Genomic DNA, 26,984 nt, shown 5'->3' with positions numbered 1-26,984 from the left:
AATAACTAAGGACTTTCTTTCCGATATCTAAAGTAACAAAAAAAAGGTCACACTCTTGTGCTTTTCTGCCAAAATCAGATATTATGTGGATTGGGACTAACTTTCCATGCCAGGTTCACTTTTATGTTTGAGGGTGTATCATATTTGTAAGTAATGGGCTGGTGCAGAAAAAAATAAAGTTAATTCTTGTTTTTGGCTGTGTAACTTCTCTCCAGATTGATACCAACAGCCTACATCTCTTGTATCCATTTGTTTACCTCTTCAAGCATCATATCAGACAAAGGGTGTTATCCATTTAATGCTGATAATATTTCAGGGCCTTTGCGCCTCGTTGTACTGTCAGGTTTCCACAGCCCCCCCAGTTTTTTTTTATCCCCCCTCAGATACCTTGTCTATCTTCACTTTAAATATATCTAATGATCTTGAGGGAAAGAATTCCAGAGTTTTGCCATCTTCTGAGAGAAAATGTTTGTGCATCTCAGTTTTAAATGACCAATCTCATCGAGTATCTCCTTTGCTCGTGAAACATCTCAAAGTCTATTACTGCTGAACCTCTTTAGGATTTTGGACTTGCATAAAATTGTATGGGCAAGGGAGAAGGGAAAATCCAGACAGAGACCATGCTCATTCTTGATGGAGCATTAACTTATGCTGTGATTATTCTGACAACCCATTCTGCACCCGACTCGTAATAAGATTGACTAACTTAACACAGAACGACAATTAAACCTGAGATCAGTTCCCAGACTTCCTGTGTTTCATCGATGACAAAAGAAAACAAAATATTTTTAAAGAGTTGCAAAGTAAAATGGACATTCTGAGATCATGAAATATTGATGCAAGAAACTAAAAAAAGTTGTGATATGAACCCAGGAAATTATAGGCTGGTGAGCCTGACATGAGTACTAGATAAGTTATTAGAAGGTGATCCATGGCTGGGAGGGGTATGGAATGGGTGCATGTCAGTGAGATGAGGCAGAATAATAGTGCGGTACAGGCTAGAAGGGCTAAAGGGCCTGTTTTTTGTGCTATGTTGTTATATGCTTATATATCTCAATATTAAAATATGAGGTGAAATTCTCAAGGATTTTTCACGAGAATTATATAAGACAATATAATTTATATATGACTCATTCTATATTGCTTTATATAAAAGCTATAAAATTAATTAATATCTAAACAATACATGCATGTAATATTTCGCATTAAACCCTCCCTAACTCGTAACCCTCTATTCTTTTCTTCCATCCACGTGCCTGTCGAGGAGTCTCTTAAATACCTCTGTTTCAGCCTCCACCACCATCCTTGGCAAGGCATTCCAGGCACCCACAGCCCTGTGTATATTTGAAGAAAAATCCCTGATTTCTCCCCTAAACTTACCTCCCTTCACTTTATACACTCTGGTGTTTGCTCTTCCTGTCCTGTGAAACGGGCTGGCTGGCTATGCCTCTCAGAATCTTCAAGACCTATATTAAGCCTCCTCTATCTAACGAGAAAAGTCCCATCTCTGTTTATCCCTACATCTTTCCCATCTTTCTCTTTGGCTTGGCTTCGCGGACGAAGATTTATGGAGGGGTAATGTCCACGTCAGCTGCAGGCTCGTTTGTGGCTGACAAGTCTGATGTGGGACAGGCAGACATGGTTGCAGCGGTTGCAGGGGAAAATTGGTTGGTTGGGTTTTTCCTCCTTTGTCTTTTGTCAGTGAGGTGGGCTCTGTGGTCTTCTTCAAAGGAGGTTGCTGCCTGCCGAACTGTGAGGCGCCAAGATGCACAGTTTGAGGCAATATCAGCCCACTGGCGGTGGTCAATGTGGCAGGCACCAAGAGATTTCTTTAGGCAGTCCTTGTACCTCTTCTTTGGTGCACCTCTGTCACGGTGGCCAGTGGAGAGCTCGCCATATAACACGATCTTGGGAAGGCGATGGTCCTCCATTCTGGAGACGTGACCCGCCCAGCGCAGTTGGATCTTCAGCAGCATGGATTCGATGCTGTCGGCCTCTGCCATCTCAAGTACTTCGATGTTAGGGATGACGTTGCTCCAATGAATGTTGAGGATGGAGCGGAGAAAACGCTGGTGGAAGCGTTCTAGGAGCCGTAGGTGATGCCGGTAGAGGACCCATGATTCGGAGCCGAACAGGAGTGTGGGTATGACAACGGCTCTGTATACGTTAATCTTTGTGAGGTTTTTCAGTTGGTTGTTTTTCCAGACTCTTTTATGTAGTCTTCCAAAGGCGCTATTTGCCTTGGCGAGTCTGTTGTCATAGACAACAGACTCGCCAACGAGATAGACACATCTTTCCCATCACCTTCATCCATAAGCAGGCCTTCCAGATGAGGCAGAGTTTCACATTGCACCTCATCCAACGTAATTACTGTACACAATGTGACCACCCCAACATTGCTTTGTGGTGCATCCACACTTTTTTGGAACTCTGTTACCAGCTACTTTAATCCTTTTTGTTAATTCTGACACAGATATGTCTGTCATTGACCTCACCCATTGCCATTATGAAGCCAAATGTAAACTTGAGGAACCAAATATTCCTCAGTTGCTGTGAAGCCGTTTAGGTAACCACCACCCCCCCCCCCCCCCCCCATCCCCCCTTGCTTGTTCCACTGTTTCCAACTGTCCTTTACCTGCTCCTGTCCTATTTTTCACCCCCACTACCAGTGGTCCCTTTCTCTGCCTATCCTACCATTCCGACCTTCATTTGTCCAATATCCTCTCACCTCGGCTCATCCCCTCCCCCTCATTTTACACCTGCTAGTTTCCTTTCCCACTTTTATTTCATCCAAAGGTCTCAAGCAAAAATAACCAACTGACCATTTCTCTCCATGCAATCCATCCCCCACATCTGAGAAGGAGAGGCAGAGGAGACCACCCACAGGATGGTGACCAAGGCAGTGAACCAGTGAGGGAACTCTGTGGTGCAAAGGCCAATGCATACTGCGGTCTGCTGGTGGCTCAAGGCAAGGAACCCACGGAGACTGGGGGACTGCTGGAGGTTGCTGTCGGGAGACTCACGCCGGGATTTGGACTGCTGGAGACTGGCTCGAAACTGGCTGAAGGGGTACAGGGGTGCCAAAGGTGCTGAAGGATTCCTGACCGTGTCGGAGGTTCGGATCTGGAGCTTGGGTTACCAATTATTTGGACTTGACTCTGTGTGGCTGTGGAGGCTGCGGAAGCACTGGAAGTGAATCTATGGATGCTTAGGAACTCTGGGGGGACTTTCGTTTGCTTCTCTTTTTCTGACTGCAAGATACACTTCAGGGAATTTTTGCCGGTGGTGAATCTGCCTTCGGGCAGGCAAAAGCATTTTCATGTAATATAAGTCTGTTTTATGACAATGACAATAAATTGAATCTTGAATCTGACCAGAGCTCGCGATCAAGTTGGGGAAAATTCAGTGGAAATGCAGAAGTGAGTTTGTTGACAAATGCATCAGAGTTTCACATCCTCAGTTTTGCCTGTGTCTTTATACACTTCCCTTTTTGAAGAAACCAGTAGTAAATAGGGCATTTGTATCTAATCGTGACTTGATGGGTGCCTCAGGATGATCCATAACCTATATGGAATTGAATCGACTATGTACCCTTTCTCTGTACTGGGATCTCATCAGTTTCCAGACCATTCTAGCAGAGGTAAGTGTGAACACTTGTGTTGTAGGTCAGTGATTCTCAGCTTTTTTTATACCCCACTCACATACCACTTTAATCCCTTACTAACCACAGAGCACCTATGTTGTAGGGAGATATCTGAAAATACTAAATGTTTAGATTCTATAATTTCATGAAGAAATTCGACAAACTTTGTGTCAGTCGTTTCCAGAACTCTTAGTTGTTAAATTTGGATAATCCCCACAATCATTAATAAATAACTGCATTTCCTCTCACAGTTTTCAATGGGGATGATAGTTTGTTTTCAATGGTTCAAATGCATTTTGTAAACTAAATTGACTTCAAATGAATTTACAGTGTCTGTGCTGTATCAATGAATTACAGCCTGATCTGTCTCAAACCATAAAATGAGCTGCTGGAGGGGGTTCAATGAGTCAGGCAATGCCTATGGAGGGAAATGGAGAGTCGGTTTCAGATCAAGATGCTGCATCGTCTTTTTAAGCCATCTCCACAGCCTCTTAATTCAGGCACCTGCCTACTTTTTACTCGTATACCTTGATGAAGGGCTCAAGCCTGAAACATTGGTTATGTATCTTTATCTTTGCTATATAGAGGACACTGTTTGACCTGCTGTAGTTTCTCCAGCATTGTGTTTTTACTTCATCCATGGTGTCTGCATGCTTTCATGTTTTACTTCTACTTTTTACTCATACCTTGAAGAAGGGCTCAGGCCCAAAATTTCGATAATATACCTTTACCTTCGATAGACCTGCTGTAGTTTCTCCAGCATTTCTGTTTTTTTTAACCACCATTACAGTGTTTGCAGACTTTTGAGTTTCACTGTTCAGGATATGCCCACTTTGAAGCAGTTTTCCTCATTTTCTTTCACAGATGCTGCCTGATGCGCTGAGAACTCCCAACAACCATTTTTTTTTTTGCTCAAGATTTCAGTATCTGTAGTCTTTTGTGTCATTTATTGTCCTGTTCTGTCAGTTAACGTTGATCCTTCATTTCATTCCATTTTTCCTTTCCTCTTGTATTCTTTTGTATTTCTTCTGAAGACACAACCCATTACCTTTGAAATTAGCCCTTGTAGGAAGAACAAGCTATGGTAAAGCATTCCAGTTCTGCACCTTGTAGAAAAGCATTTGTTCTCCTTTCCCCATTCAATCATGTGCTTTCATTAGAAACATCACTTTCCTACTTCCACATTTGTGCTTTGAATTAGAGCTCAGAAACAAGGTAGCTCTTTATTACTTAAGCTGTGCCAATTTGAGAGCTTTTATCTCTGTCTGATTTGTAGTGATTACGGCATTCACACTTCTCTGTGTTGTGCTTCTAGAAGTGTATTCATTGCATTGAGAAGTTGAAGTAAAAAACCATGGACTACTGGAGTATGCCTTTAAATAGCCTTGGGGAATTAACACTGAAGAAACTCAGCGTCTATCTGGACAACTGCACAATGAAAGGTTGGAGAAAATTGGCTGAAATTGTAGGCACAGACAGTCGGTACAAGTGCAGGTAGGTGCCTAGTGATTTGCCCACTATTTGACTGCTGGAAAAAAATGATCAGATTCTCAATGTTACCATATTTTCCAAGCTACTGACTGCTTCTGATGGTGTGCTCTCTCTCAATGGCAAATCATCATGGCTTGGCTTCGCAGACGAAAAATTAGAAAAAATTGTAGACATGGACATGTCCTTTGAGCCGGCACAATGGATTTTTTAGGGGGAGTGTAGTGTGCAGTACTGGCCCCAACCTTTACACCCAGGGTTTATCTGCTAGAGCCTAGAACCTGGGATGGTGGCATCCAGATCCTTGGGTCATAGGTGTTACATTGCAGTGTCCTCCTAGATGAATGGCCTGGCAGGACTAACAAGCCCCTTCTGCCTGGGTTTGAAATCAGTGTTTTCCTTCTCTTCGGCTGGCTGCCAACCAAGGCTAATAAGCCCAGCCTACCCATCCAGTTATATCACCAGACACTCAGTCGCGCCATGACTTAGAAAACTCGGTGAAAATGGGGGACACCAATGAGAAGGTGTTGCTACGGATGCAATAATGTAGGAGTGGCCATTTGCATTGACCTCCTGTCTGGAAAGCCAGTCAGCTGCCATGCTGCAATCCGAGAAAGGAGAGGCGATATATTATGCGTGCACTTTCTCTGGGTTAGCGGGACATCAGGCCCAAACCTCACCCACCCCCACCCCCCATGGGAAATACCATGTGCTTTATAAACCCAACTGAGTGCTCATTTTCATGCCCTATGAAGAAAGATGGGTTACGAAGGTTCATTATGTTGAATGGATTGATTTACATTACATTCAGTTCTAACATAACTCAAGATGCAAAGATAGAGTCTTTTATTTCTCCTACATAGATACATTACAAAAGTGCAAAGTTAGAGAGAGGGATCAGCTGGTATGGAGCAAAGGCAATATAATGTTGGGGTTCATTCAGGAGTCCGATAATGGCAGGAAAGAAACTGTCCTTGAATATGGTGGTGTGTGTCTTGTGAATCTTCTTCCTGATGAGAAGCCAGTAAAAGGAATATGGGATGAGACTTTAAATATGTTGTCTGCTTTTCTAAGACAGCAGAGTCGTAGATGGGTTCAGTGGAGGGAGGGGCGTTATGTGTGATGGCCTGAGCCACATTCACATGCTGCTGCAGTTTCTTAGGGTCTAGGATGGAGTCGTTTCTGTACGTGCAGTGATGCATCCTGATGGGATGCAGGTGTCATGCTGAATTTCCTCAGGCTTCTGAAGAAATAGAATGCTAGTAGAATGCTGGTGCGCATTCCTGGCCATTGGATCGATGTGGATACCCAGGACAAGTCCCTGGAGATACTTACCCCGAGGGACTTAATGCTCAGAATCAGAATTTATTGTCATGAACAAGTCATTGTTTTGTGGCAGCGTCACAGTGCAAACATACATATTGTAACTATATTATTACAACATTACTACTAAAAAAAATAGCTACAATATTAGAGCATGAAAAGTAAGGCAGTGTCTTTGGTTCATTGATTATTCAGGAATCTGATGGCAGTGGGGAAGAAGTTGTCCTTGTGCTGTTGACTGCTCATCTTTAGATCCTGCACCTTTTCCTTGATAGTAGCAGAGTGAAGAGGGCAGGGCCTGGGTGTTGGGGGTCTTTGAGGATAGAGGCTGCTTTTTTAAGACACCACCTCATGTAGATGTCCTCGATGGAGTGGTCTACTATCTGCACCCCAGCAATGTTGACGTGGACTGGTGTGTGAGCTCAACCCCTACTTCAGAAGTCTGTAGCCAGCTCCTTGTTCTTGCTATCATGGCACCATCCCAGAAGTCCCCCTATCTGTTTTCTCTATTTTGTCATTGTTAAAGACTACGAAGGGGGTATTACCCACAAAATTTGTGATGGAGTTGGAGCTGTGTTTCCCATTCATGAGTCATGAGGAATACAGTGGAGACTGGGCAGACAGCCTTGTGGTGCTCCATCCTACGTAACGAACCTTCAAAGCAAAGGTGGATGGAAAGTGATTAGGAAAGGCAACTCTGTTAAGGTAGGCCATGATAATTTCAGAGCTAATGGTATCATCTGCTGAAATCAACTAACTTACTACGGAGCGAATGGGGAATCATAACATTAAGTTGAATAATTGACAATGGTAAAACATCTTTATTTCTCCATTCCAACAGTGATTTGTATTTCTCCATTCCAACAGTGATTTGTATTTCTCCATTCCAACAGTGATTTGTATTTCTCCATTCCAACGGTGATTTGTATTTCTCCATTCCAACGGTGATTTGTATTTCTCCATTCCAACGGTGATTTGTATTTCTCCATTCCAACGGTGATTTGTATTTCTCCATTCCAACGGTGATTTGTATTTCTCCATTCCAACGGTGATTTGTATTTCTCCATTCCAACGGTGATTTGTATTTCTCCATTCCAACGGTGATTTGTATTTCTCCATTCCAACGGTGATTTGTATTTCTCCATTCCAACGGTGATTTGTATTTCTCCATTCCAACGGTGATTTGTATTTCTCCATTCCAACGGTGATTTGTATTTCTCCATTCCAACGGTGATTTGTATTTCTCCATTCCAACAGTGATTTGTATACCCATTGCATTTCTACAAGTATTCATTTCTCTTAATGTAATTTTCTTGCAGCTGCCCAACCAACAAACCTATTCCCAAATATTTCTAATTTTCCATTCTAGTATCTCTTTTTACAAATGTAGCTCATGTAGATGAATCTAACTTCTGGAACGGCTGGCTGCCAGCTGCACATTAATTAATCACGAGGCTCATTTTCTTGCTGACCATGATAAAGATCCCATGAAAAGTGAAAGGATACATCAGTGTGGCCAGGCCCAATTCCAATGCTACCTACAAATTTGCTGATGACACCACGGTTGTTGGCAGAATCGCAAACAGGCAATGAGGAAGCGTACAGGATAGATCAGCTCGTTTTGAGTGGTGTCACACCAACAACATCAAACTCAGTGTTAGCAAAACCAAGAAGATGATTGTGGACTTCAGGAGAACATGATCCAGTCCTCATTGCGGGCTCAGTAGTAAAAAAAAGTCAAGAACTTCAAAATTTTGAGTGTCAATATCTCCAAGGATCTGTCCTGAAATCTCCATGTTGAAGCGGCTATACTTTGTGAGGTGTTTGAGGAGATTTGGGTACGTCACAGAAGATTCTTGAAAACTTCTACAGGTGTACCATGGAGAGCATTCTGGCTGGTGGCATCACTGTCTGGTATGGGGGTGCCAATGCTCAGGACAAGAAAAAAACTCCAGAGGTTGTTAAATTGGCTTGCGACAACAGGGGCACCAGCCTTAACTCCATCGAGGACATCTAAAAGAGCTGGTGTCTTAATAAAGCAGCCTCTATCGTCAAGGACCCCCACCACCCAGGCCATGCTCGCTTCACTCTGCTACCATCAGGAAAAAGGTACAGGAACCCAATGACGAGCACCAGCAGCCATTAGATTCCTGAATGATCAATGAACCAAAGACACTGCCTTACTTTGATTTTACTTGCACCATTTTTATTTAGTTTTTGTGTGGTGGTTTATATGAATGTTTGCACTGTGACGGTGCTGAAAAACAATGAATTTCGTGACATGTTCATGACAATAAATTCTGATTCTGTTTCCCACCGTGTTACTAATATTGAAATGCCAGGTTTGACTATTATTCCTGGCCAAAATCTAAATTGACAGCCTACAGAACTGGGGTGGGATGGGGTGCCACATTGTCAGAGATATTTAATTAATCCCAAACAGTCTGTTCAAAATATGCTTGATCCATTCAGAATTTTCTCCTTGTCTCAGCCAATATGATGGGAAGGTCAGAATGAGAAATGTTATAGGAAGATGGAATTAATGGAAACATTTGGAGAAGGGTAGTAAGGTTCATATCTGAAAAAGGTTCATATCTAAAGATTATTGGATTGTATTTTTGATGTTAGATTCAGGGGAATGTTACAGAACAGGAGCAAATCATTTGACCCTTCATTGATGTTCTGTTGCCAGTGAGAAGGAGCTGGAGGCTTGCTCGCTGAAGGTTCTTGACCCAGATGGAAGCCCAAGTCGATACTTTATCCAGTTAATCGCAGAGCGTGGCTGCCCCGTGAACTATATGCTCAGCTGTTTGGATAAGATGGGACATACAGAGGCAATGCAGTGCGTGTTATCAATGGGTGAGTGAGATTATACTGTTGACACGATGTGTATCATTTGGAGCAGAGCTGCAGCTAAGGGGGCTGATGTAATCAGGAAGCTGCTGTACATTTATCCTATTAGTCATTGCAAGAATAATGACTTTAAGTTTGTAAAGGTCACCCACTTATGTGATTCATGAGGATTGATCTTCTGAATCCAAGCCGACAAATGTACCAATAACTGTAGGCAGGCTTTGGAAGGTCAGAATCTGGAGTTGATAGATGGATATATTATCCTAACTCTTCCAATCATTTTACTCCCCTAAGATTCAAGATTCCTTTATTTTTATATAATAAATACTGAAGATTCATCAAAGACACACAGAGGTATCACTAGCCTGGCATTCCCACCAATGAGAGAAAGAGAGCTCATCTCAACAGTTTAATTTCTCCTTGCTCATCACTTCCTACCTATGTCTCTGATCCATCTTATTTTAAGTTTTCAGTTTCTTAGATCCAACTACTTTGTAAAGTATATATGCTTACTTCATTTCCATGAGAGAACCTGCAGACATATTTGTATAATTCAGAAGTTCAATATTGCTCATAGTCTGTCTTCAGAATTTCCTAGAAAATGTTGCTGTAACTACAACAGTTAAATTATACAACCCTTAAGGGATGATAATCTTGTAGTAGCTATCATTGATCACCGCCAATGCTCCATGCTCTGCTTTCGCATTAACCAATTGAAGCTTTTTACTAATTTCACCAGGTGATTGAATTTTGCATATTTCATGATCTTTGTAGTTGTACTGATTTTGTTAAAGACTCTAACATTGCATAGTAGCACTACAAACTTCAATGTATTGTTGGAGTATTCAAGGCCTCTTCTATTGCTGTAATTCCATGTGTAGCATCATGTGATGTAATATTTAAAGAGACTGCGTTTACCTCTGGCCTCGATAATGAATCTCTCCTTGAATCTCAGAGAAATGTTGTACCTTTACTCTTCTTGAACATTAGTTGGACTCCCAAACATCTTTGATCTCATGGTCTGCTACTTTCATGGGTATGGTTCACAAAGGAATGGCTGAGGGGGGATAGATGACAGCTGCATCAAAGCCCCAGTGTCTCGGATTCAGTCTGGATATCCAGTAATGGAGTTTACATGCTTTCCCTGTGCCTACATTGTGTTTTTCTTCTAACAACTTTGCCTTCCCTCCACCATCTTAGCCCTCACTTGTATATCCTCCATTACCTGCACACTGCCCTGACATCTTCCACCCCCACGTGCAACAAGAGCAGAATTCCACTTGCCCTCATTTACCACTCCACTAGCCTCTATGACCAACTTATCCACCTCCGTCATTTCCGTTAACTACCACATGATCCCACCACCAAATATGTATTCCCCTCTCCGCAGGAACCACTCCCTCTGTGATTCCCTTGTCCACTCCTCCCTCCCCACCAATCGTCCCCTTGGCGTCTTGACATCTGTAACTGCAGGAGAGGCTCCATCTGCTCCCACAAGGCCTTCTCATCACTATATGGGGCCCCAAACAGTACTTTAAAGTGAAACAGCATTCCACTTGTGAATCTAAAGCATCCCGTGTTCCCATTGTGGTCTCCTCTACATCGGAGAGACTTGGATATCGCTTTGTTGAGCATCTCTGCACTGTCCACCACAATAACCATCCATTTCAATTCGCCGATCCATTCCCTTGCTGACATGTCTGTCCGTGGTCTCATGCATTGCCAGACTGAGACGACCTGCAAATTGGAGGAGGAACACCTCATTTTACGACTGGGCGCCCTCCCACCATATGGCATAAATGTGATGACTTCTCTGGTTTCTATCAAACTCCCCCACCCCTTCTTCTCCTTGTCCCTTATCATATCCAATTAACATCTTTTGTTGGTCTGGACTCCTTCCCCTGCCAGTCTTCAGTCTTTATTCAGATGCCTTTCTGCATTTTGGTTATTACCTTGAAGCAGGGCTCATGCTGAAATGTCAGTAATATACCTCTTATGGATGCTGTGAGACTGGCTGAGTTCCTCCAGCATTTCTGTCCGATTTTACTACATAGTTTTCCACTGGGTGCTCTGGTTTCTAGCCACAAGGCACGCAGTTTAATAAAGCAATTAGTCACTGCAAATTACCTCCATTGTGGAGGTGAATGGTGGTCATTGCTTTGGATGAGAGAAAAATGAAATGGGAGTGGAGTTGGATTAGTCCAAATAGGTGCTGGATGATTAGTGTGGTCATGGAAAGCCATTGGGCTATTTCTGCATGTATGACTCCTATCTCAAAATTTTTTCCAGTTTTCACAAAATAATTGCCCTCCATAACGTTTGGGACAAATTCATTTTTCCCTATATTTGCCCCTGTACTCCACAGTTTTAAATTTGAATTATCAAACAATTCACATGTGATTAAAGTGCACATTTTAGATTTTATTCAAGATTATTTGTGTATATTTTGGTTTGACCATGTAGAAATTGCAGCACTTTTTAATACATTGTTTCCCCACTTCCGGGTACCATGTTTGGGACATTTGGCTTCACAGGCGTTTGTGACCCATCCTTCCGCTTCTTCAGGTATATTTAACTGCTTCATTGGTACAGGTAGAAGAGAACTAGGCTTGATTCAAAGCTTTTTATCACCTTTGGAGCCTGTAGTTTCCAATTTTCAAAATGAGGACAAGAGTTGTGTGATCAATGTCAAAGAAGCCATTATGAGGCTGTAAAACAGGAATAAAACTGAGACATAGTCCAAACATTAGGCTTACCAAAATCAACAGTTTGGAGCATCGTTAAGAAGAAAGAGTAAACTGGTGAGCTCAGTAATCGCAAAGGGACTGGGGGGTGGGGGGGGGGGGGTGGGGGGGGGCAAGGAAAACTGATAACAGAAGAATTCTCATCACAATAAATAAAGATCCACAAATGCCTGCCGACAGATCAGAAACCCTCTTCAAGAGGCAGGTCTGGATGTGTCAATGACCACTGTCTGCAGACTTCATGAACAGAAACACTGCAAGATGCAAACCACTTGTTAGCTACAGAAACAGGATGGCCATTACAGTTTGCCAAGATGTATTTAAAAGATCCCGCAGATTTCTGTAAAAATGTCTTGTGGACAGATGAGACCAAGATTAACCTGTATCAGAGTGATGGCAAGAGTAAAATGTGGAGGCAGAAAGGAACGACTCAAGATCCAAAGCATTTAACAAGGTCCACCTTGAGAGACTTGCTCAGGATACTATGAGGCGTGGGATCCATGGAACCTTGGCTGTGTGGATTAAAAATTGGCATGCATGTAGAAAGTATTCGGCTTGGAGGTCAGTGACTAGTGGAGTTCCACAAGGATCTGTTCTGGGACCCCTGCTCTTTGTGATCCTTATAAATGACCTAGGTGAAGAAGTGGAAGGATGGGTCAGTAAGTTTGCGAATGACACGAAGGTTGGAGGAGTTGTGGATGGTGCTGAAGGTTTCAAACAGTTGTAGACAGAATGCCCAGTTGGGCAGAAATGTGGCAGATGGAGTTCAATCCGGATAAGTGTGAAGTGATGCATTTTGGCAGGACAAACAGGCTGAGAACAGGGTTAATGGTTGGTTACTTTGGAGTGTGTATGACAGAGGGACCTTGAGATATGTCCAGAGATCCCTCGAGGTTGCCATGCAGGTTGTTGAGATAGTTAAGCAGGCCTATGGGATGTTGGACTTCATTAATTGGGGAACTGAGTTCAAGAGACGAGAGATCATGTTGCAACTCTCCAAATCTCTGATGTATTGTGTTCATTTCTGGTCATCTCATTATAAGAAGGATGTGGAAGCTATGGAGAGGGGGCATTTGAGATTTATTAGAACATTGCCTGGTTTGGAAAATAAGCCTTATGAGGCAAGGTTAGTTAATGGAGCTGGGACTGTTCTCTTTGGAGTGTAGAAGGATGAGAGGAGACTTAATAGAGGTCTATAAGATTATGAGTGGTGTAGATAAGGTTTTCCTAGGGTAGGAATATCAAAACTAGTAGACATCTGTACAAAGTGAATGGAGGGAAATTTAGGGGAGACATCAGGGGTAAGTTCTTTTTTTACACAGAGAGTTGTGGGGGCCTGGAATGCCTTTGCCAGGGATGGTGGTAGAGGCTGAAACATTAGGGGTATTTAAGAGACACTTTCACAGGCACATGGATGAAAGAAAAATAGAGGATTATGGGGTAGGGAGGGTTTAATTTTTTTAAGGAATATATGGGTCAGTACAACATCAAGCATTGAAGCTGTGCTGAAGTGTTCTTTGTTCATACCACCTCATTTGTGAAATATGGTGGTGAGGGTGTTATGGCCTGGGCATGTATGGCTGCCACAGGTACTGGTGCACTTATCTTCATTGATGATGATAGCTGCAAAATGAATTTTGAGGCATATAGAAAAGTCTTATCTGCTCAAGTTTGAGCAAATGCCTCCAAGCTCATTGGATGGCGCTTCACCCAACAGCAAGACAATGATCCCAAACACACTGCTCAAGCAACAAAAGAGTTTTTCAAAACTAAAAACTGGAAATTTCTTGAATGGCCAAGTCAGTCACCTGATCTAAATCGAATTGAGTATGCCTTCCATGGGCTGAATGAAAAAAGTAAGGGGACAAGCTCCCAAAACAAGCAGGAGCTGACGATGGCTGCAGTAGAGGCCTGACAGAGCATCACCAGAGAAGATACTCAGCACCTGGTGATGTCTTTGATCACAAACTTCAAGCGATCATTGGATGCAAGGGATATGCAACAAAGTACCAAACATGACTGCTTTAATATACATACCATTGCTATGTCCTAAATATTATGGTGCCCTGAAATGACGGGACTATGTATTTAAAAAGTGCTGTAATTTCCTCATGATCAAACCAAAATGTACACAAATACCTTTTACTATAATCTGGAATGTGCACTTTAATCGCATGTGAATTGTTTGATTATAAATTTAAAACTGTGGAGCACAGGGTCAAATAAAGGGAAAAAAAAGTGTCTTTGTCCCAAATATTATGCAGGGCACTGTGTATATATGCCTCCACTGTTTTTCTGATGTTTTATCTCTTCTTCTCCAACCTGCCAGGGCATCTCAGAACATGAATTTTATCCTGCAGACCAAACTCTCTGTCTTGCTACTTGTGCCCAGGAACTTGCCCCTATCAAATGCATTCTGAGCTTTTTATTAAATTTTTAACACTTTGTCAGCTCGGATTCAGAACTCTCATCAATCATTCTATTGCTTGCATAGGTGGGTGACCTTTACAGACTTAAAAGTTGTAATTATTCACGAACACTTTGGAAGGAGTAAATCTAAATGTGAGTGTGCCATTGTCCCTGAACAACTGAACAATGTCTTGAGAGATGCCTGGTGATACCCAATCAAATTTTCACAATCTGTTTCTTTAATATCTCCTGTGGTCTGAAAACCAACCTTTCCACTTCTCCATTTAAAGTTGGGTGGTACTAAGAATTGAAATGGTGTTTGATTCCATTGTTCTTTGTGAATTGTTCAAGCTGAAGCCATTTAATCTATTGGCCTTTTATCTGAAATAAAGTACAGGAACACAATCCTTTATCCGGAACCCTTGGTGGACAGTGTATTCCAATATTCAACCTTTGATTTTCAGTGGATAGAGTAAGGGTGGAGCTCATAAAGTTAGTTTGGTTTTTAATTTTATATGTGTTGTGCTTTTTGCCCTTTGACGCCCTTGAATTGAGGATGATCTCCTCATGGTATTCCAAAACATGTTTTTCTAGTTTATTTCTCAACTGATGCTGTTTTTGGCTGTTATCAGCCTCTGTCATTCTCAGTGAGAACAGTAGGATTAGTTTTGATGAAAGCCTTTAACCCAATCTGATACCATCCTTGTGGAGTCCTTATTATATTATTCAATTATTTCTTAAATAACTCTGAAATTTTGTCCTCAGTAACTTCTCTGATACAGATTCCAGCATCCATCAGTATCTGAGGCATCCATCCTCGCATTACCTTTCACTGTCTTGGACACAGCAGTGCAGTTAAATGATTGCACAAATAAATGAGAGGCTTTAATTTATAATCTGTACAGTGTGTTCAAACTCCACCAACAAAGTCTAGAAATTAAGTTTGGTGTGGAAGAAATGGCTTGAAGCTGATAAACTGGTTTACCTTATGATGAAGATATGACTCCCGGCCACACAGCGTGGGTTGTTCTTGCCTGTTCTCCAAAGTGATCAGAAACCAGAATCAAAATTACTAGTGCAGTTTTGGAAGTCTGTCATAACTGTAGATAAGGATGACAACAAATTCAGATTCCTAGGATAGATACCCAGATCATTAGAATGGAACAGAATGAATGTAAAAGAATAAAAGGTTTGGAATAATCTGCAGGGGTGGGATAGAATTACAAGGTGCATGATTGGATGCAAAGGAAAAGTTTAGGGGGTGTCTTGATGAAAGAGGAAGACTATTTTTTGCTGTATTCATTCATTTATTGTTACAGTTCCTGATGTCTGCCTTTCCCACAGCCTTGAACACTATACAAATCATTGCACAGCCCAAGTCACAGGATGTTACTGTTGGAAACAGGGTGTCGCTCTGCTGTCAAGCCATAGGGCCCCCTGCTCTGGGCTATCAATGGTTTCGAGGAAAGCACGAGGTGAGAATGGTGACCTAAGCTATTTTCTGTTCTTTTTAGGCAGTCTCTCGAGATTGAGGAAAACTTGCATCCAGTTGATTTTGCAATGGTTGATGAGGCCAGTGTGAGACCCACAGACTTTGTCTTAGGTGGGGCAGGAAGATGCTTGATGGGATGCATGGTGCACCAGCTTCCACTCATTATGTTGATATATGGATGCAGAATTCCAAATGCTGCGATAGTGCTTCGAGTTAAACATGAGTCTGCAGACATCCCGGTTGAATAAAAAACACAAAGCTGGAGAAACCCAGCAGGTCAAACAGTGTCCTTTATGTATCAAAGATAAAGATACCTAACCAACATTTTAAGGTATATCATATCTTGATGAAGGGCTCAAGCCTGAAATGTTGGCGAAGTATCTATCTTTGTACACTGTTTGGCCTGCTGAGTTTCTCCAGCTTTGTGTTTTTATTTGTGCTTCTACTCCATTTTTTGAGTGGTCATTTGCTGTAGATTTGCAGAGTTCATTAGCGACATTACTCTTTTTCAAGGAGTCTTTGAGAGCTTTCCCTTGAATAATTTCCTCTGTCCGCCTGCTAATCTTTGCTGTGAGTGAATTTAACATTGTTTGAATGAATTTCATGGTCTGCCTATTGGAGCCAACTGTATAATTAGGGTGCTAAAGTTATGGATGTTGGCCTGGGAGATGATGCTAACATTAGTTTGCTTTGCCTACACTGGATCTGGAGGATTTTGTTGAGGCAACAATGGGTGGTATCTCTCTGTTCTTTGAGGTGCTTACTATTGGTAACACAAGTCTCAGGTGTGACAGAGTTCGTCATGACTCACTGGACTGTGTACACTGTGCTGGATCAAGCTCTTGATCTTCAAACACTCTTCTCCTCAAAAGGCCAAAAGACTATGGTTGATTAATAGTGAATTTAACCATTAATTGTCTTCATTGAGAGTTGGCTCCCAGAATAATGAAAGTTTTCCAGTGCATTGTGGGGCAGTGGATTTGTGCTGTGGGGACAGGTTAGTGGAGGACCTTTGTTCTGTAGATGTTGAGAGTTGGGGCTACTGTTACATATGCTAGTGAATGGATGAATGTGGTCTTAGAGCTCGGCATCTGTACAAACCCATATGTAAGCGCTGATAATATATAGCAGCTTGATGTCAATGGTTGGAGTGAGTTATGTTCTAGGGTGAGGTTAGGCCAATTGAACAGTTTCCCATTTTTCCTCTGGATTATGTCCACTTCAGCAGAAAGTTCAATGCTATAAAAGTGATGGGAGGGAATTTAGGGTGAAAGGTCACATTGGACAGAATCAGAATCAGTCTTCACTGAGTTATGGCTTCTTGAGGAGTCATTGATAAGATTACTGCTTCATGTCATCATCAAACAGACATAGGAGAGAGACCTAAACAGGCTGGCCATTCAGGACAGAAATTGAAATACATTTCTTCTCCTTGACAGTAGTGAATCTTTGACATTCTCTACCTAAGAAGGCAGTGAAACTCGGTTTCTCTGTATATTAATGACAGAAATGAATAGATCTTTAGATATTTTGTGAATTAATGAGTGTTGAATTAGAGCAGGAATTGGCACTTAAGTAAACGTCAATCATGAAATTAATAGCAGAACAAACACAAGGGCCCACTTCTACTTTCATTTCTTATTTCCCGGGGGCTCCGTCGATGGATAGACGCAAAGCCTTTTGATCTTCGAAGCACCAGTGAAGTCTGTGGTGTTTCATCAATACCTGCCTTTGTTGAGAGGTGGCATGCTAAGTGATCCAAAGGGCCGAGTGTAATGGATGATGATGCACCATGTGATTCCCTTTGTGTAATGCAGTGAAGATCATGTCAGCAGAGTGGTGCCACTCTTTGTGTTGCTGCCTACAGCACCACAGGCATCTGGATTCCTGATCATGGGTCCAGTTTCTGAGGCATTTGCACCTTCTCTCTGAGACCACAAAAGTTTCCTTTGCTCTGGTTATCACCCACATCACAAAGATGCGTTGGGAGGTGAAATATCTATTGTAAATGATCAATTAATGGCAAAATAATTGAAAGATGAATTGGTGGACGGTTGTCTTAGAGGGCGGCACGATTGGTATAGCGGTTAGTATACATTTACAGCGCCAGTGATTGGGATGGACCTGGGTTCGAATCCCGTGCTTTCTGTCAGGAGTTTGTACGTTCTCCCATGTCTGCGTGAGTTTTCCCCAGGGGTTCCAGTTTTCTCCCACCTTTCAAAAATGTACTAGGGTGTCGGTTAATGGGGTGTAAAATGGGCAGCATGGACTTGTAGAGCCCAATTGGCCTGTTATGGTGCTCATTTAAAATGAGAAAGAGACAGAATAAGTTTCAGGAAGACAGAAAAATAAGGAAAGGGGAAATGGGAGGAATAGGGTTACCCACTTAGGAGCCTGTCAACACACAATGGGCCAAATGGCATGTCTACTTTGGCTCAAAGTGGATGGAATTCACTGCAATTGGAGAAGTAATTGTTCAGCCATTCAGAGGCCCAAGCTGAAGGGGACAGAAGGAAGACCTCTCTGCAATCACTGTAGTAGGATTTGTCTCCTTGCTTGAAGATGGTGATGGTGTCTCTGAGATGTCATAGCACATCTTCCCCTTCCCAGATGTGGGAGATTCATTTGTGAATTTGTGACTGAAGTTCTTCCCTACCTAGTGTTGGAACCATCAGGAGTGTGCTTGGGGGCTTATCCTTCAGTTAGCTTATAGTTTTATCCTCTTGTCAATCTGGGATTGTGGCAAGTTGAGCAGATAGAATCAATTCTTCAAATTGGACATCACAAGACATTTATGTAATAGCTATTCAAAATTTATATTCTATATTATTTAAAATATACAAAAGATATCTGAATGCTTTAAGAATATTGGATTGCAGGTGGGGAAAGAGGTTTGAGTTTTTCCTTCATCCAAGTGGCATAACAATTGTAAAAGTTTAGTATTCTGACTCCAATCCCAGTGGAGATTATTGCAACGAATCTTTTATAAATCTTTGGAAATCAGAATAAGCCCCATTTATTTCAGATTTATTGTCAGAGTACATACAACACTGAGATTCCTTTCTCCTCCGGGCATGGAAGAATTACCAACAATTGGTAGTGCAAACTGTTCCCAGCATAAACATGTAAACAAATAAAAGAACTGTAAACGGATAAAGAATGTAAACAAACTGACTGCAATACAGAGAGAACAAAAGAAAATCAATAAAGTGCACAAGTAAAAGTTCTTAATGAGTCCCTGATTGAGTTTGTCATTGAGGAGTCTGATGGTGGACGGGTAGCAGCTGTTCTTGAACCTGGTGGTGTGAGTCTTGTGGTATCTACACTTTTTTCCTGATGGCAGCGACGAGAACAGAGCACGAGACAAGTGAGGTAACCCCTTGAATATTTAGACAAATAAGAGAAAGGTCATTAGCTAATGATCTCCCATTAAAATGCGACAGGTGAGGTACCTCCCATTATATTGGGACAATGAGGTATCTCCCAAAGTAGTATGGGGCAGTGCTGCCACTGGTGCAGGCGTGGCAGAGCAGAAAGTGGAGACACGGTGCTACTCCAAAGGATTCAACTGCCAGGTCCTAATGCCAATGGCTCTGTACAGGCTTCAAATGGTCTGTTAAAGAAGCCGATGGTGTTTTTAAGTAAAATCCTGCAACCATGTAGGCCTGTGCCCAAGATGGCGGAACCTGTGTTCAGCAACAGTCACAAGGGGTTGGAGTCTCCGGGGGAGCAGTGGGCCAGAGCAGGGCGCTAGAAATGAAGAAGCAGAGGAGACCACCTGATAGGGAAGGTATCAACAGCAGCGAACCAGCGAGGGGCTCAGCAGCTGAAGGGCTCACACAGGCTGCGTGCAGCTGGAGACCAGCTCATGGGAACCAGTCATGTAAACCAGGGGATTCGAGAGAGTGCGAGGGCAAGAAGGGTTTCCCGAAGGGCATCGGGCACTGAAGGCTTCCTGATCGTGTCAGAGGTTTGGACCTGGAGCTCAGGTTGCCAATTAATCGTACTGGAGCCTGCACAGCTGCAGAGAATCCACAGAAACTCTGGGTCTGAAGGGACTCATGGTTCTCCTCCTCTATTACTGTCAGGGGTACTGGGCAACACTTAAGGCAGATGGAAATCAATTTCATATTTCATGTAATATGGCATGTTGTGAACTATTACATGACAAGAAAGGAATCTTAATTTTAAAATAGGGCATCTCCTGTTACATTGGGATATGCTGTACAAGGTACCAGCCTCTCCCCCCCCCCCCCCCATTATACTTGAGTGTGAGGTATCTCCTATTATAGTGAGAAGAGAGTTGTTTGTCCATGTACTGAGGTAGGGAAGTTATTTCTGAGTGGAGTGGGACAGATGAGCAGTGAAAATTTGAGACTAACCAACGTAACAAATGTTACTGAAAGGTAGTAGGCTAGATTGGTCAGGCCTTTAGGCAACAATGATGAAAAATGGCCGATTGTTTAGTATTCAGTGAGATGTGTGCACTGTACAGTCAACTAATCATGGAGTGCAATGGAAAACCAATAAAAAACCTGTTTTTATAATTGTATGATGTAGGTCTTGTAGGTTTTGGCTATTTATGCCAATGAGTTCAGCTGAGAGACTACAAAACTTAAGCACCTGTACTCCTGAAGCATCCCTGTCACCAAGGTTAATTTTTTTTTAAATTAAAAAGAATGTAGACATTGAGCACGGCAACAGACCCTTCTGGTCCACGAGCCCATGCTGCCCAAATACACCAATTCACCTGCAAACCACGTACATTTTTTTTTAAGATTGGGAGGAAACCGGAATACCCGGATGAATCCCACCCAGCCGCGGGAAGAACAGGTAGACAGCGCTGGATTTGAACCCGGTCGCTGGTGCTGTAATAGCGTTGCGCTAGCTGCTATGCTAACCATGCTGCTCTACTTTTAGAACTGGGCCGGGGTGCACGAAGGACAGGGTTGAGCAGTAAAAATGCGAGGAAGGATACATAGTTCCATATGCAGTGACACTTTCTCGATTTAAAAAAAAAAAAAAAATTGTGTGGTTTGCTAAAGGTGAATACCATTCCATACAATCTCACTCTGAACTTTGTTTCATTTTACCAGGTTAAGGGTGGAACTTCTTCAGAACTTCTTTTTAACTGTGTGGGCCAAGATGAAGGGGGCTGGTATGTTTGCAGAGTTCACTGCGGAACCCAATATTCATTTTCTGAATGGGTCCAACTGCGCGTTTCTAGCAGTCCAACAAAAGGCAAGTCAAAGTATTCTTGTGGAATTGTACATGATGCTAATTGGTTATAATAATAATAATTGGTTATAATTATGACTGATTAAAATCAAATGATAATTTTACACTGACCAACATCAATGCAACCATGGTTTGTTTAAAAACAAGAAAATCTGCAGATGTTGGGTTCAAGTGCAACACACAAAAGTGCTGGAGAAACTCGGCAGGTCTCACAAGATCCGTAGGAAGTAAAAGGCACCCACATTTCAGTCCTGTGCCCTTCTCTCGGAATCCGGGAAAAACAGGTTGATGCCTGATTCTTTGTCAGCTCAAAACATTGACTGCCTTTACTTCCTGTGTGACCTGCCAGCACTCTTCTGCATTGCAACCATTATTTATATTGGCCATGGTTGGTGTCAAATTATTGCAAACCTGGCTAAGCCCCAGCAATTACATATTTTTTCCAGACCAAACCATTACAGGCCAGTGGAATTGGTGTAGGGGGGGGAAAAGGTCAGGATGGAGATGGTGGGCCGCAGGGTCCGTTCCTCTGCTATATGACTCTATGGCATTGTTGTAAGTATAACAATTTCACGCATGCCATGCATATTTTGGCAATGCGAAGTAAATCATCCTGACCAGAAGAAAGGCTTGAGGGAGACCATATCTAAACCAAACCCAAATGGTTAAACCAAATCCAAATGATTCATCAGAATAAACTCCTGACTTGTATAGATGGACTTCATTCTATTCAGGTCAGAGCCAAGCTTCATTCAGGAGTTATTGCTTTTTGGACTTTGAACTCAAAAGGCACTGGTCTGATGCACTTAAGATTTCCTTTTAATTTCATTTGAATTGAATGTGAAAAGTAAAAACTTCCATAAACCGACGAGATTGGCCAACATAGTGAAAGAAATGAGTTGGCTGGTGTTATTGTGGAAAAGTGAGTTAGTGATATTAAACTGATGTCTGTGTTGAACCTTAACCTGGATCAAGGGAAGTACCTTCAGAAAAGTACAGGAGAATCAGAATTTATTGTCATGAAATTTGTTGTTTTGTGGCAGCATCACACAGTGCAAATATTTTATATAAAACACTTTACAAGAATAATTTAAAAAATAATGCATTAAAAGTCAAAAATAAGGCAGTGTCTTTGCTTCATTGATCATTCAGGAATCTGATGGCAGAGGGGAAGAAGCTGTCCTTGTTCCGCTGAGTGCTCATCTTTAGGCTCCTGTGCCCTTTTCCCCGATGGTAGCAGTGTGAAGAGGGCATGTCCTGGGTGGTGGGGGTCCTTGAGGACAGAGGCTGCTTTGTTAATGCTTGTAGATGGCCTCGATGGAGTGAAGTCTGGCGCCTGTGATGTCACAGGCATCACAGAGAGTAAGGAGGCAGAATAATTTTTTTGAAAAGCAATTTAAAGCAGAGCCAGTATTTTACAGACAGGAGAGCAAGGAGGGTATGAGTCCATGTGAAGAATGATAAATATAAAATTAATAGAGATTGATTCATTTTGGTGGGGATTTAAGTGTGTCACTGTCACAGTGTTGCTTCACAATTGTATTGTGTGCGTTTGTGTGTATGCTCTTGTGTATGCGACTGCTTTCATGTGTGCACTTGTGTTGAGTGTGTGTATAAGACTGTAACAAGTGAAATACAGTGAATAAGGTCTGTGTCACAACCATGAGCACTCCATTAATCTTTAAATTGTGATGACAAAATTGGAGCTAGATATTCATTCCTTATGTTGAGATGTGTGTGTACACACATGCTTGCATACATGTGTGAATCTACAGAAATGTCGCAAGTTTCAATACGAGGAACTAAAAAGGCCAGGATATTTGCAGTTAATGGTTGGTCCCCAGGGGATACAGAGGGACCTTGGGGCACATGTGACCTCTGAAGGCAGCAGCCACTAGATAAGGTCTGAAGGAGGCATACAGAATACTTGCTCCATTAGCCAGGGCTTAGACTATAAGAGGTAGCTTGACCCGCTGAGTTTCTCCAGCTTTGTGTTTTTACTTCAACCACGGTGTCTGCAGATTTTCGTGTTTTACTTCTGACTACTGCACAACTCTTGTGAAATCTCTTCGGGGGTGGTGGGGGGGGGGGGGGGGAATGCCTACCCTGAAGAAGTTCTCCTTTGCTCTCTGAAGGGAGTTCTATGGAATTATCTCTCACTGCTCCTCATTTGTAGTCCCTGCTAAGCTTGACCTGCTGAGTGTTTTTGCCTCAACCACGGTGTCTGCCCCTTAGAATATAAAGAGATTCTAGTGAAAATATGTAAAACATTAAATGGGCACTCTGGAATTCTGGATACCACTCTATGGAGGGGATGTCAATGCACCAGAGAGTGACCAAGAGAGAGATTTCAATGACTAGGTTGGTTGGGCTGGTTTTCTGACGGTGGAAAAGGCTGAAGGGCAAAGAGGAATGTGAGCATTAGGAGGGGAAAATAAAGAGAACGCCAACCAGTCCTCATCGAGGGGTCAGCAATGAAAAGGATTAAGAAATTCAAATTCCTGGGTGTCAACATCTCTGTTGATCTATCCTGGGGCTAAGTTTCATTAGGAGATTGAGGAGATTTGGTATGTCACCAAAGACTCTTGCAAATTTCTACAGATGTACTGTGGAGAGCATTCTGACTGGTTGCATCATTGTCTGTAATGGAGGTGCCAATGCACAGGACAGGAACAGGCGACAGAGTGTTGTAAATTCAGCCAGTGCCATCATGGGCATTAGTGTTCACTCCATTAGGGACACCTTTAAGAGGTGGTGTTACAGGAAAGCAGCTTCTATCATCAAGGACCCTCACCACCCAGGCCATGCCCCCCTTGTCTCTGCTACCCAACGATACAAAAGCAGCTTCTTCCCCTTTGCCATCAGATTTCTGAATGGACAATGAATCACAGGCATCACCTCACTTTTGTTTTGCACTTATTTATTTTAAAAAGTAATTTATAGCAATTTTGTACCTGTAATGCTACTGCAAAACCACACATTTTGTGAGATGTTCACAACAATAAATTCTGATTCTCTTATGCTGAAGTATGAGGGACATCAATTGGATGAATAACTGGAACCTTATCCCGAGCAGAGGTGTTTAAAACAAGAAGACGTAGGTAAGGTGTCGGGGATTTGTGAAAAGTGTTTTTTTCACCTAGAGGGTGGTTAAAATCTTAACTCGCCATGAGAGGATGTGGTGGAGACCGGTACTCTGACAACTTTTAAGTATTTAGATGAGATTTTCGGCAGGAGACAATGGGCCAAGTGCTGAGAAATGGGATTGGCACAAAATGCTCAGCATGGAGGGCAGAAGGGCTTCTTTACATGATGTAGGACTCCATAACCATGAATGTAGTTTTTTTAGATTCATTATTAACTTGTGTAAGAGCTGACGCTCTCCTTGTTTTTAAACGTGCACTGGTTCAAAGTCAACGGCTAACTTCCCTCTCTAGGAAGGGATCTGAGTGAAATAAGCTGCTGAAGTTTTGATCCTTGGTTTTCGCCTCCCCTTTCCTGAAGGAACTGACTAATCCATATAGCATAGGAGCTCTATCCAAGACTGATCCAGAGGCAAAGAACAATCCCAGTGATGATCAATCACTGGCCTCCAACCAATATCCAAAGAGCCGACCTGTTTAAATCTAAGCCACAGGGATGTTGCAGAAAGAACTTTAAAAGGGGACACTGTCGCTTTAAGAAGCCAGGAAGTACAAATTCTTTACAGCACCTATGTTGGTTGCTCAATATTCTTAGCTCTGCTAGTTCCTTCCTCTTTCCGTACCATGTCTCATGATTCTTCTATTAGACACGTCAGTCACTTTTTTCAATTTGAGCCAGCTAAATTCCTCATCCTCAGTTTGGTTGTTTGATGTGTAATCATGAATGAGCTGTCAAGCATGTGCTGTCAGCTGTCTGTGCACAGACCTCCAAACTGGAGGTGGGATGTGGACAACAAATTACACCAGGAAATAGAAAGGTGTGTCAGAAGGACAATGATATGGTAGTCATGGGATATTTGTTCATGCAAGTAGATTGGGAAAACCAGGTTGGGACTGGGTCTCTCAAGAGAGAGAATTTGTACATCGGATGGCTTGTTGATGAGCCCACTAGGGGATTGTGTGTTGTGTAATGCGCCAGATATTGGAAGAGAGCTTAGAGTAAAGTAACAACTTGGGGTCAGTGATCACAGTATGATTGAATTCAACTTGAATTTTATAAAGGAGAAGCTCATCAGATGTGTCTGTATTTCAGTTGAGTAAACAGGAATTACTGTGGCATAAAAGAGGAACTGGCCAAAGTAGATTGGAAGGGGGACTAGTAGGTAAGACGGCAGAGCAGAGGGAAGACAGGTGGAGATTTTGCAAGAAAGGAGAGAGGTGCAAGAAAAATACTTACCAAAAAAAAAGGAAATATTCAAATGGAAAAATGTCATAACTGTGTCTGACAAGGGAAGTCAAAGCCAACATAAAAGCAAAAGCGAGGGCATAAAAGAAAGCAAAAATTAGTGGGAAGACAGAGGATTGGAGAGTTTTTTTAAAATTTGAAAGTAACTAAGAATTTCATAGGGAGGAAAAAGTACAAAAGTAGGGGCAAGCAAATAATATCAAAGAGGATACAGTAAAAGAGAAGTGAGATATAGGTCCACTAGAAAATGGCACTGGAAAAATAATAATGGGAGTCATGGAGATGGCAGAGGAAATAAATAGAGTATTTTGCATCTGTCTTCACTGTGGTAGACATTGGCAGTGTGCCAGATGTCAAAGAGTATCAGGGAAGGGAAGTGAGTGCAGTTACTATTTCAAAGGAGAAGGTGCTCATAAAACTAAATAGTCTAAGGATGCTTCCCAGACCAGATGGATCACACACTTGGGTTCTGAAAGAAGTAGAGGTTGTGGAGGGATTGGTAATGATCTTTCAGGAAATTATAGATTCTGATATGGTCCTAGAGAACTGGAAAAGCTCAAATGTCACCCCATTATTCAAGAAGGGAGGCAGGGAGCTGAAAGGAAATTATAGATCGGTTAGCCTGACGCCAGTGGTCGGGAAGAAGTTGGAGTTGATTTGTTAAGGATGAGGTTACGGAATACCTGTAGGCACTTGACAAGATGTGCCAAAGCCAGTGTGGTTTCCTTCAGGGAAAATCTTGTTTGACAAACCTATTGGAATTCTTTGGTGAGGAATCTGGATAAGGGAGATGCTGTGGATGTTATATATTTGGATTTTTAGAAGGACTTTGATAAGATGCCTCACATGAGGCAACTTAACAAGATATGAGCCCATGGTGTAACAGAAAACATAGTAGTGTGGGTAGAGCAGTGGCTGATTGGCAGGAAGCAGGGATCATGTTCTGGTTGGCTGCCAGTTGCTCGTGGTTTTCCACAGGGTTGGTGTTGGGGCTGCTTCTTTTTATCTTGTGTATTATGATTTAGATTCTGGAATGAATGGCTTTGTGGCCACGTTTGCAGATATACGGGTACGTGGTGGAAACAGGGAGGCTGCAGCCTTTGATTTGGATTAGGAGAAGGGGCAAAGAAGTGGCAAATAAAATACAATGTCGGAAAGTGTCTGGTCATGTACGTTGCTCGAAAAAATAAATGGGCAGACAATTTTTTTTAAATGGGGAAAAAATTGAAAATACCCAGAAGCAAAGGGACTTTGGGCTCCTCGTGCAAAAATGACCTGAAGGTAAACTTACTGGTTGAGTCAATGGTGAAGAAGGGAAATGTAATGCAGCCATTTATTTCAAAAGGAATAGAATCTAAGAGCAGGGATGAGATGATGAAGCTTGATAAGGCACTGGTGGGACCTC

General features: G+C 42.3%; 1 protein-coding gene across 4 annotated transcripts in view; it reads left to right on the top strand.

Moving 5' to 3' along the window:
• The first annotated feature begins 3,392 nt into the window (after positions 1-3,392).
• The window catches only part of LOC138759052 (mucosa-associated lymphoid tissue lymphoma translocation protein 1-like), a 78,335-nt gene continuing 54,743 nt past the window's right edge, over positions 3,393-26,984 (top strand). For 2 of the 4 annotated variants that reach the window (XM_069928898.1, XM_069928897.1), the window contains exons 1-5: positions 3,394-3,640; positions 4,959-5,137; positions 9,147-9,313; positions 15,805-15,935; positions 21,049-21,193. In XM_069928898.1, the coding sequence (XP_069784999.1) occupies positions 4,998-5,137; positions 9,147-9,313; positions 15,805-15,935; positions 21,049-21,193 (583 nt within the window). In that variant the 5' untranslated portion in view covers positions 3,394-3,640; positions 4,959-4,997. Of the gene's footprint in view, positions 3,641-4,958; positions 5,138-9,146; positions 9,314-15,804; positions 15,936-21,048; positions 21,194-26,984 lie in introns of all 4 variants that reach the window. The other 2 variants (XM_069928899.1, XM_069928896.1) reach the window with 2 other exon arrangements.

Source organism: Narcine bancroftii, chromosome 3 (genome assembly GCF_036971445.1).
Source record: "Narcine bancroftii isolate sNarBan1 chromosome 3, sNarBan1.hap1, whole genome shotgun sequence".
Lineage (NCBI taxonomy): Eukaryota > Metazoa > Chordata > Chondrichthyes > Torpediniformes > Narcinidae > Narcine > Narcine bancroftii.
The sequence above is the reverse complement of the archived record's forward strand: the minus strand, read 5'-3'. Positions and strand labels throughout refer to the sequence as shown.